The sequence below is a fragment of the Oryx dammah genome, unplaced genomic scaffold (assembly GCF_014754425.2).
Source record: "Oryx dammah isolate SB20612 unplaced genomic scaffold, SCBI_Odam_1.1 HiC_scaffold_2, whole genome shotgun sequence".
NCBI classification, from domain to species: Eukaryota; Metazoa; Chordata; class Mammalia; order Artiodactyla; family Bovidae; genus Oryx; species Oryx dammah.
Window position 1 is genome coordinate 153,580,615 of NW_024070186.1, and position 12,188 is coordinate 153,592,802.

The window sequence follows — 12,188 nt, forward strand, 5'->3', positions numbered from 1 at the left end:
ACTGTGTATCAATACTGATTCCATATAACAATTTTTAGCCTGTCTGCCTTTGCTGAGCAATCTGGAGTCTATGAACCCAACGCCCATAGACAGTTGTTTACCTGAAACAACAAAGTGTTCTTTGTGATAATCAAGGAATGGCAACACTCCCTCTACTACATGGATATTACAGTGTTAGAAATGAGAAGTCATTGTAACCATAAAAAGATACAATGTAGCAACTGACATTTTCATATTGTATCTTGCAGCTCTAAAACATGTGACTATTTTTAGGAGGATGTCATCATTTCAAGGGAAATTCTCATTTAAAACAAAATTAGGTATTTGTCCAAATGCCCTGAACTATGCATGTTTATAAAGGGTAAAACATTTATAATAAATCATACCCCACAAACCTATCTTTAAAACCAGGGAACTCTGTATTTTAGTATATTCTCATGAGGAAGTCACTTAAGATTCCTGAAAATTCTGGGCCAGTTCTGGGTGATGAGGTCTTCACTGCAGACAACTCTGGTTCAAGTCAACTGCAGCCTGTGAGAGAAGATGCGGAACATACCTGTTTTCCTGAAACTAGGAAGCTGGTGTGGTCAACGTGAAACTGTGCTCCTTTAGATCTCCAAAGAGTGGCCATGCTCAAGAACTGTCCTCTACCCATTACTGAGCTGGTGGGGATACAAAGGCAGGCCAGCTCCTGGAAACACACAACTCCTCAGGACCATGACTTTGTACTGAGGACTCTGTCATCCTTGCTGAAACTTCCTTAGAATTCCACTGATGTCTGATACCTTCCTTAATTCCTTCCCGATCACCCTGAGGTCACACTTACTCACAATCTCTTGGCTCTAAAGCTCTCTCAGCCTCCTCCCACTCCCTCTCCTTCACTCCCATCTTCATTTCCACCCCCCAAATCTCTTGTATATCCAATGCCATCTCAGGGACTGCTCCCCAGAGGACCTGAACTAACACACTGGGGGACCTACCCTCCCCTCCTCTCTTTGGCCAAGGGTTGCTCCCAGAGGTGGCGGACCCTCTAGCCTGTAGCATAGGCTGAGAAAGCCCTCCGGCACAGCTGCAGGTGTTTGCACCATGACATCAATAAGGATGAGGCTCACCAGCATCATCTGGTACACAGCAGTAGTTATCGGTATTTACAGCCGTGGTTTATAGCGTCTCCATAGCTTTCCTTTTCAAAAACCCTCCTCATCTATTTTGCAAGTATTTTGGAAGACTGTGCCAAAAGAAAAAACTGAAAAGACAAAAACCTCAAGCTTTATTAAAATGTCACCCTCTGAATTTAAACATTTGACAATTTCCTTCCTAAGAAAGAATGTCCTTCACCTATTTCAGGAATAAAAAACGTCTGGTTGAGATATAAGAACTACTTGTTCAACACACAGTTCTATGCTAAATTCACCTTACACCAAACTCACTCCTGAAAGTATAAGAGCCTGATGGATTTTATAGGATGAAGAATCTGAGTTTAACTTCGAGTCCTTAAAAGCAGATATAGGAAAAGTAATCAGTCCAATAGGTTTCAAAAAACAAATTTAAGGCACAAATGATGTGCATGTCATATATATATACATGTCTGTATATTTTAGTACACTGAAGTTGAGAATAAGCCTTCTATTTTAATTCTATTTAGTAGGCCACTGAGTTGTAACAAAATTCATCAAGAATGAATCTGTAGGGATGAGCAGTGTTCCTACAATAAAGATAAAACTGACAAGAGCAATAAAGAGTACATGACACTGTTCTAAATAGTATTTAACTTGACCAAGGATACTCATGCTAATGATCTCACTATATTAGTCATTTGAAATGCTCTAAGTAAAATTAGTCGCCAGCCAAATACAACAATGGTTCTATTTAAAAATTAATTTAATGCTTGGCTAAAGGCTAATTACATATGAAACTATCAAACAGTAGTTCTTAATTTCCAAAAAGTTCTTCTTTTGAAAATCACAGAATCATTTACAACATGGTATAAATATTACAGGGCTTCCCTGGTGGTTCCGTCGGTAAAGAATCCCCCTGCAGTGTGGGAGACCTGGGTTCGATCCCTGGGTTGGGAAGATCCCCTGGAGGAGGGCACGGCAATTCACTCCAGTATTTTTGCCTAGAGAATCCCCAAGGACAGAGGAGCCTGCTAGGCTACAGTCCACGGGGTCTCAAAGAGTCAGACACGACTGAGCGACTAAGCACAGTACATAAATATTATAGAAGACCATGGGTATTAAACTGCCTGGGTGTGGTCAATCAGCAAAATGTGTTCTTTATTGCATATATAACTCACATATGTGAGATTTTAAATATAATGCTAGACTACTAAAATACAAATGCATGTATTTAACCTGGTCAGGGAGTAAAATCATAATGAGACAGGACAGTCAGCCCAAAACCATGCAGTTAGGTTGTGGGTCTATTATTTCCAAAAATGAAATGTCTGTGTTCTTTTCAGAAACCTATGTTGCATATATTATTTAGAGCTCACATTAAACGAACAGTTGACTGTAATGCTAACTCAAGGAAGAAAAGTTCACCATTCACCAATGACTAAGTCCACACTCAACTCTCAATTTTAAGGCAGCACAGCTTCAGTGACAGCAACTGCTAACTAAAAGTGATGAATATTTAGTCACTTGCCAGCCCTTCTGTTGCAACAGTGTAGTAATTTCCCTAAGACAATTTGCTACTGAATAATTTTTCTGCTGTTAAAAGGCTTACTCTGTAGAAAAACACCACAGATTTCCAGTGTGAAAGTAACTCCATGGTGGTATAAATATATATATGCACAACTATACAGTATACACTGCACACATCCTTTACAGAGAACAGTTAACTAAGAGGGTTAATTTAATTGACCATATAAAATACTTATGTAAACAAAGTATGGCAGGCAGTAAGGAAACCACTCATAGACTTCCTAGAAATAATCTGAATTCCTTTCATTCTGAAGAAATTGCATTTAAGGACACAGTATTGAATATTAATAACATTCTTTGTATTAAAATGAGTCAATATTTTACAGTTTAAGAAACTTTACATATATACAAAATTTTTACACTGGGAATGGTATTAGAGCAAATAGGCTTTTTTTAGTCTCATAGATCTATTTTCCTTCGATCAAAGACTTAAATTCTTTCACATTGTGGTCACTTGCAACAGACATAGCATGATCCAGAGCTCGAACACTTGCAAGGAGTTTTACTATCTGTTTTATGTTTTCTCTAAAAAAGAAAAAAGGAAACCGAAATAAGCAAGTTACAGCATGTGAAAAAAATTATCCATATTAAAAAAAAAAAATTTCCTGTTTAGATGACTAGCCAGAAAGAGGACTCATTAAGAAAAAAGAAAAAAAAACACCCCACATCTCGTTCAGATCCATGATTTTCATTAATATCTAGAAAGGAAAGGAAGCAAACTATTGCCTAACTACTTCAGAGCCCAGCCACCCATTCCTTCCCAAACCCAAGTCCTAGCTCTTCCAGAATACACCAGGAACACAAATTGCATTTGTGAGTATTCATCACCAGTCCATCAAGATCCAGCATAACTTCCATTCCTCTAAAATCCAATAATAAAGTATAATCTGGCTTCCTTTATCACCCAGCTACAAGTCATTCTCAGCAATCCTCAAATTTTAGCATACATCAGAATTAGCTAGAGGAGTGCTAAAACACAGACCACCAGGTCCCTCCCTTGGAATTCTGTTCAGCAAGTCTGGGGTGAGGCCTAAGAATCTGCGTCTCTAACAAAGCTCCCAGGTGATGCTGCTGCTGCTGGTCCAGGAAGTACGTTTAACATTAGTTTGAATCAGTGTGACACTGTCAGTTGTCTCTTCTCTACAGAACTGTAGTAAGCACCTTCCTGGGAAGAATTATAATTTGTAAGATGTTGTGACCCACATGGAGCATGCTTTATGTGCACTACACACAGCAGGTGTTTAAATAGCTGCTAAATTCTTTTCTGTAGAAAAGTGAATACTGTTTGTTTATATTTAAACTCCCCAAAACACTGCAGCCAACACCAAAATGATATAAAACTTAACACAGAACACAAACATCCCCAAATTGGGATATAACCTTTAATATACTTGGGGTTTCAGTGGCTATTTTTTCTTGGGTTTATATCTGTAAAATGAACCTCAAAAGACCAAGATGCATGACATTCTAAGAGTCTACAGTCTCCTCAATTTTTCAAGGGAGAAGGCAGAGAAAATAATGATTCATTCATTCCCCTTACAGCTGGTGCTTACTAGAAGTCTTCCCTTAATATTTTCATGAATAAATAACATACTGAAAAAAGATTAGGTAAGAGTTGCAAAAGTGAAAAAGTACAATGCACAATTTTGGTAGGTTTATCAATATGAAGTTAATGTGCAATTTAAAGTACAATATAAACATGTCGCTACCAAAAGCATTTTAATAATACTAGACCCAACAACTAAGACTCTAGATCACGGTTTCATTCAGTAAGTATAAATAATTACCTTGCATTTCTTTTTTCTACATCAGAGCACCCAATACTGTTTCTGTAAATTGTATCTGCTAAGTGTACAAGGTATCGACAGAAGTTTTCTAACTGAGAAATAGTTCTTTCTCCTTTCAGATTCACGAACCACTGCTTGGGGAAACAATTAATTACCTATGGAGAAGAAATATGTAGAACAGTTAAAACAAAAATAAATAAAGTGCCTAAAAGCTGAGTCTAGACAACAGGTATAATGTATTTAACTAGAAGATTATGCTATTGAGCTACGTATTAACTAATTACTTAGAAGGGATATTCTTTTAAACCAGATTTTCCACATAAGCTATACAAATACACTTGGATATACTCTAATATTAAACTTCAACAGACACCCAAAGTAAAAGATAATTTCTCCAAAATGTAAGTACATTGGGGACATAAAATTGATAACCAACTGCCTCACTTTCCAGTCTTTCAAGCCCTACATGAATTGAACTGACCTTTCGTCAGCATTTTTTGATGTAATGATATGTATACCATAAATACCAAATTACAGCCCCTCCCCCACGGAATGGTTCTGTCAGCAGGCATCCATGCCAACAGCAGAAGCCTCGCCGGCCCAGCACAGGGTGGAGAGAGCATCATGCCAGAGGGGCAGCCTAGGGCAGGCACCTAAGCAGGGCCAGCACAGCATGGCGGCAACTCGGCATAGGGAACCAAAACCTGAGCAAGGGGAAGCCCGTTACCACTTGCGAGAAAGCGGCCAGTGGGCAGACAAGGCGCGCCACCGAAGAACCTGGGGATGCTTGCGGAAACAACGGATTCGAACTGGGCCAAGCAAGTACCAGGTGAGCCTGGAACATCGTGCCAGGAAACAAGGAAATGCTCCCCCAAATTAGAAACAAGGTCACAGAGGTCAACCTGAAGGAGCCCATACTAATCAAGTCTAGGACAATTCTTGCCAAAGATGCAAAATGTGAATATAGCATGAGAGAATATCAGAAAAACCCAAACTGAAGGACATTCTATAAAAAACTGGCCTATCATTTTCAGGGGTGTCAAGGTATGAAGGTCAAGGAAACCTTCAAATGACAATTGAATGCAAAGGATGATCTGGAAATTTTTTTTGCCAATTTCTTTGGATATTATTGAGACAGCTGATAAAACTTGAAAAGAGCCCTAAGAATTAGGTGACAATATGTAAATGTAATTTCCTAATGTTGATACTGTTTATACTGTAATGTACAACAAAATCTATGTTTATAGGAAACAAAACACAAAAATATTTGATGGTGAGGGAGTATGTCAGAGAATTACTCTGACATGGTACAGGTCAAAAAGCTATACGGTACTTGCAGAATTTAATTGTATTATTGTTTAAAAATTAAAAAAAAAAAAACTATCAAAATTGTATATAAACACATGCATATAAACTCGTGTATATAAAGTAAAAAAAAGTTAACTAAAATTACTTCTTAAATGAGAAATCATTTCTTTAATAACACTTATAATAGCATTCATTCAACTGTTAAAAAACTATCTCCAAGTTAAAACTTTTATTAGTACCTACAAAAATAAATATTGATATAGATAGACGGATAGAAGGATAAATATACACATTTAACAGCACAAATTTTTATATAAAAAATGCTAAGGGGATTTGGGACTACCTGGGAGGCAAGCTGACTGCAAACTCAATAATCAAAGGGGTTTTCATAAATTTCTCAAATCTCTTCAAACAATTCATCTTAATGTATATGCTTTAAAAACTACAGTATGTGTCATTTAACTCACATTTTGGGCTTTTTTGATGCTGTCATCTCCATATTCTGAATTCTGAAAAGCCATGAGAATGTATCTATTTAATAAACCGTCTATTGATAATTCCTGAAGAGTTTTGTTTGAGAAAATGCCATACCATTGAAGAAAATTCCCTAAGAGCTAGAAAGAAGAGAAAAATTATTTTTCCCAGTTCCAGTGAGATATATTTGGCATGTAACACTTCATAAGTTTAATGATTTAAACATATAATAATTAAAATATATATTGTGAGATGATTACCAGGAGTTTAGTTAACATCCCTCCCTTCACAGAGTTACACATCTTTTTTCTATTCTCTTAGCAATTTTCAAACATACAGTACACTACAGTTACAGTCATCATGTTATACTTTACATCCTCAGAACCTACCTTACAACTGGATGTTTGTACCTTTTGATTACTTTACCCCATCTCCCCATTTAGACAGCATATTAAAAAGCAGAGACATTACTTTGCCAACAAAGGTCCATCTAGTCAAGGCTACTGTTTTTCTGGTAGTCATGTACGGATGTGAGAGTTGGACTATAAAGAAAGCTGAGCACTGAAGAATTGATGCTTTTGAACTGTGGTGTTGGAGAAGACTCTTGAGAGTCCCTTGGACTGCAAGGAGATCCAACCAGTCCATCCTAAAGGAAATCAGTCCTGAATATTCAGTGGAGGAACTGATACTGAAGCTCCAATACTTTGGCCACCTGATGCAAAGAGCTGACTCATTGGAAAAGGCCCCGATGCTGGGAAAGACTGACGGCAGAAGGAGAAGGGGACAACAGATGAGATGGTTGGATGGCATCACCGACTCAATGGACATGAGTTTGAGTTAAATTCCAGGAGTTGGTGATGGACAGGGAGGCCTGGTGTGCTGCAGTTCATGGTGTCACAAAGAGTTGGACTCGTCTGAATGAACTGAACTGAACCCCACTTGTGGCAACCACAAATCAGATCTCTGTTATAGAAGTTTGTTTTTTTGAGAAGGGAAAAAAAGTACTGAGAGGCAATGTAAAATGATTAAATTACGTACATACAAAGTAAATTACTTACACACTAAAACACTTTATGAAATACTGTGGACCATGTCTTGCCCAAGCACTAAGAAGCAGTTTTGAAGGGCCTGAATATTTCCTAGAATGACTGAGATTTACTAAATTTTAAATAGCCACATAGAGTTAGTAGTTACTGTAGTGGCCAAAGCAGGTAAGAACAGTTTCCAGCATAACAAAGTACTGGCAGAGAAGTAATTATTCTTAGATAAATGTCCTCCCTTGAAAATCATGAAAAATGTCATAATCCTATGACTGCCAAAAGATGAAAATTTTCTTTCTGACTACTACATTGCATGCTTCCCTGGTGGCTCATTGCCAAAGAATCCACCTGAAATGCGGGAGACTTGGGTTCAATTCCTGGATGGGGAAAATCCCCTGGAGAAGGAAATGTATTCTTGCCTGGAAAATCCCATGGACAGAGGAGCCTGGCAGGCTACAGTCCATAGGGTCACAGAGGCAGACACCACTGAGAGACTAACTTGTAAGACTTGCATGTTTACCAGACCTCATGAACCAAGACACTGGAAGCTACTTAAGCTCAATACCCATACAAAAATGGAAGTCTACACCCATTCTACCATAAATACTTCGATGTTCTCGGTATCTCTCATCCTAGGAAATACAACATTATCCACCCAATCAAGCAGGCCACAGCCGATGTCACTCCCAGCCTCTCCCTCAAGCTGTCTCACCCCGCCCCCACCCCTGCTGTCCCTTCTCTCGGTCCCCGATGCCGTGCCCCTAACGAAGGCTGCCGTCATCTCCTTATGGCTCTGGGATAGTTCTTCTCAAGCAGGGTCTGTGACAGAACTCAATCCTACAGAAAACGATCTGCGTAACTCTTTAATTTTCCCAAGGATGGGACGAACTAGTACCATTCCAGGTACATACACGATAGAGGCCTTAGGGCACCAGGAATTAGTCTGTTTCCAGAACTGCAGTTGTGAAGAACTGCTGAAGAATCAGACTGGCCTGAAGGAGACTCCCATCTCTACCAGTTAACAAAGGAGTAAGCCTGGGTAGGTGATTCTGCGCCCTACTGTCCCATCAGTGGAGTTAAGCGCACAGGGCTGTTGTGAGGATTCAAGAGAATATAATCTGTATAAAGGTGTGGTACAGCGCTTGGAACACAGTAAATATGTGGTAAGTACTAATTCCCATTTTCATTACTACCATCTTCACCTACTTCAAACCATTATCTCCACACAGCAACTGCAATATCTAAAAAATGACAGTATTTTGCAAGTCACCTCCCTACTTAAAAACCCTTTCACGACCCATATAAGGGCAGATGATTTTCAACAAAGGTACAAAAGCAAATGAATTTAATAAAAGATAGTCTTTTCAACAAAGTGTGCTGGGGCAAATGAACCTAAACAACCAGGCCTCATGCCCTATATAAAAATTAACTCAAAATGGACCACAGACTTAAATGTAGAACTTAGCCATGAAATATCTAGAAGAAAGGCTAGAGAAAAAACTTGGTGGCCTTGTGTTACACAAAGATTTTTCAGATGTGACACATAAAGCACAATCCATAACAGGGTAAAGTAGTAATTGGATTTCATCAGAATGAAGGACTTCTGAGAGAATGAAGACAAGCTACAGACTCAGGGGAAAAAGTGTGCAAATCGCGTATGTGAAGTATTTGTATCAAGAATACAAAACTCAAAGCTCAATAATAAGAAAACCCAATTAAAAAAAATGGGCCAAAGATTTGCAAAAATACTTCACTAAAGAACACATGAGTGTTAGCTGCTCAGTTGTGTCCAACTCTTTACAACCCCATGGACTGTCGCCCACCGGGCTCCTCTGTCCTTGGGGTTCTCCAGGCAAGAATACTAGAATGAGTTGCCATGCCCTTCTCTAGAGGATCTTCCTGACCCGGGGATCAAACCCAGATCTCCTGCACTGCAGGCAGTTTCTTTACCATCTGAACCACATGAAGTATAACCCAAATAAGTAAGCACATGAAAACATGCTCAGCGTCATCAGTCATTAGGGAAACGCAAACCATTACAAGAACTGAACATACACTTGGAGAATGGCTTAAAAAAAATAAAAACTCGAAAGATACCGAGGTGTGTAAGAAAGAACTAGAACACGAATACTGCTGGTTTAGAAAACAGCTTTTAGATATTTACCTAATAATCTAGCTATTTAGCGAACAGAAATAAAAACATATACCCAGAAAAACCTGTATGCTGACAAGTTTATTCATAATTACTCCAAACTGTAAACTATCTGATGGATAAAAAACCACACCAAAAATGGTATATCCAGAAGAATCTGAGAAAAGATATGTATATGTATAACTGAATCACTCTACTATATAGCACAACGCTATCAAGTCAACTATATTTCAATAAGAAATTTTTAAATGCTATATTCACCATTTGAAAACAGGAATGAACATAAAATAACACTACATCATGAATGCATTATGTTACATGAATGCAGCCAGATTCAAAAGGCTAACTAGTATAGAATTCCATTCCTAAGACATTCTTACAAAGAAAACTATAAGACAATAAAAAGGGCTTAGGAACTGGGGGATTGGGGTTATAATCTTGTTGAGGAGTCTCCTATAATGTTTCCATGTAAATTATAGCTTCTGTATCATCTGGATTGCTTATCTCTTCCCTAACTCTAGCCACCCTGGACTTCTCAATTCTAGTATATCTTTCTCTCCCTCACCTCAGGATGGAAGGGAATCTTCTATGCCCCTTGTCATATGCTCCAATACAACTCTGAATTTCTTTTTTCAAAATTCCTCCTACCTGAGGTTACTCATTTGCTATTGTCAATTGTGCTGGGTTATAAACAACATGATGGCTCTGCTTCTATCTTATTCAGTGCTATATTCCCCCAACTTAGAAGAGTACCTGGTACTCTATTTGCTGGATAAATCAACTGTGGTTTAGTAGGGCATTTTGTTGGGTAGTCTGGACCTTACTGGGACTCAGAATTCATTTCCTCCTCTGGAAACATCAAACCTATGAAGTTATTTAACCAAATATTAAAATACTTTTCAAAATATACTGTATGAAAGTCAAACAAAACCCAAAGCTTTCAGATAGCCTGGAGACACTTACCTTAACTGAAGACCAAAACTGTCGTTGAAAAAACAAGTAAGGCCCAGAATTTTTATTTTCCAAGACACTAAGGAAAAAAAGAGAAACACATCATGATCAAAAGTTAAGATGATGTGTTAAGTTGTGTGTTAAGTTCCATCTTATTTCTAGAAGATTTTTGTTAAGTAAGAGGTGAACAAAGGAAGCAATGAATTTTTCTGATTTTCAATTGTATTCCAGAAGACAGTAATTTTAAAAGGTAATGGCAAAGTATTCTGAGATAACGGAGCACTATTTGTTTTATTCTGCTTAAGAGAAGTGGTTTCCACAATGAGCTCCTCAATTTGGGCTACAAGTTTAGACTACATAGGTAAAGTTTATATTACAAGCTATCCTTAGTTTTCCCAAAATTTAAGAAGCTTTCTCTGAAAAACAATAGAGAATATTATCATCTTTAACATTTTTAGGAATGACTTACTTTTTGGGATACAAGGGCATGAATACATCATCATCTAAAGTTCTCCTCATTCTCAACAGAAGTGCTTTTAGGTATATCTGAAGAGTTAAAATAGATCATGCATTATAATAAGGGTTATGATAAAAGTTTAGGAAATAAAAATAAGCCACATTCCAAAGCACCTGATTAACTGAGTATTCAATTTTGAGTGAAAAGCTCAAATTTACTTTCTCACTGAAGGTCTTTCTTCTTGGTTCACGCCTCATCAATTACCAAGTAATAAAGTTATTTAGAAATCTTCCAGCCCCTTAATCTACTATAGAAAGGTTTAAAATCAGACCTGTAACTCTGGTTCTTCTCAAAATGAGGTCAGTGAAAGTAAAACAATGATATAGAGTACCTTCCTATGTCTATATTGCTTGTAAGAAAGTTCAGTGGGGGCAGCAGCAATTTAAATTTGTAAACTAATTATATAATAACAACACCTGATCATTTTACATGCTATTACATGTTTCGGGATTTAAATGATCAATTGGTACACATCCCAGTACTTTTCTGCTTTTCTTTCCCCCGCAAAAAAAAAAAGTTCTTCAGGGGATGTCTGATTGTGAATGGGGATGGGGTGGTGAGAAGGATGAAAACGGTATAGATAAGAAGCTATCTAGACTCTCTTAATTTAAAACTAAAAACCACTATCTCGGGTTTTCTATATAAAGTGGGAGAATCAGATTTTCTGACTATAACCCACTCGTTTTCTCAACTTGTTCATTTTCAAAGGGAGAGAAGATATATAAAAATTTTAAAACTTTTCATAAATAATAACTAAATTACCTGTGTATTTTTATTTTCTGCATTCACCACTGAAGGATATCCATTTATTAATTTTAGAGTAATTCCAACCATTCTTGAAGTCTGTGTTGTAGAAAAGGGGTCCCACATATTTTCAGCAATCACTATTAAGAAAAAAAAAGGTAGAAAGTACTGAGATATAGAAGTAAACTGCAGCTGACTTAAATCTGATGTCAAGCAGTCCTCAGTTTAGAAATGCCAATTGTGACTCTTCTAGAGCATAAGCTTCAGTTTTCTTTGTCCAATTAACCACAGGAAATGTTAAAGATTAGACAAAGGTGAAGAGGAGACACAGATTCCTATTATTTTCTGCTTCTTGATGAAAATAAGATTTTTATGTCCCAGGAGATTCTGTCCCAGTGTCAAAAATCTCTAACTGAACCTAAACTTTTTTCATATTTTAAACAGTTCCCTAGGTCAATGATTTCTAAACTTTTTTGAGAAACTGATGAAAGAAATGAAACTGCTCCCTGG

The 12,188-nt window shown here is 37.5% G+C and overlaps 1 protein-coding gene across 1 annotated transcript in view; it reads right to left on the reverse strand.

Annotated features, from left to right (window-relative positions):
• Positions 1-1,247: 1,247 nt before the first annotated feature.
• The window catches only part of PAXBP1 (PAX3 and PAX7 binding protein 1), a 33,035-nt gene continuing 22,094 nt past the window's right edge, over positions 1,248-12,188 (reverse strand). Inside the window, exons 13-18 of the mRNA XM_040228224.1 lie at positions 11,697-11,818; positions 10,887-10,963; positions 10,430-10,496; positions 6,268-6,414; positions 4,493-4,647; positions 1,248-3,230 (exon numbers count right to left, since the gene is read on the reverse strand). Of these exons, the coding sequence (XP_040084158.1) occupies positions 3,113-3,230; positions 4,493-4,647; positions 6,268-6,414; positions 10,430-10,496; positions 10,887-10,963; positions 11,697-11,818 (686 nt within the window). The 3' untranslated portion in view covers positions 1,248-3,112. The remainder of the gene's footprint in view (positions 3,231-4,492; positions 4,648-6,267; positions 6,415-10,429; positions 10,497-10,886; positions 10,964-11,696; positions 11,819-12,188) is intronic.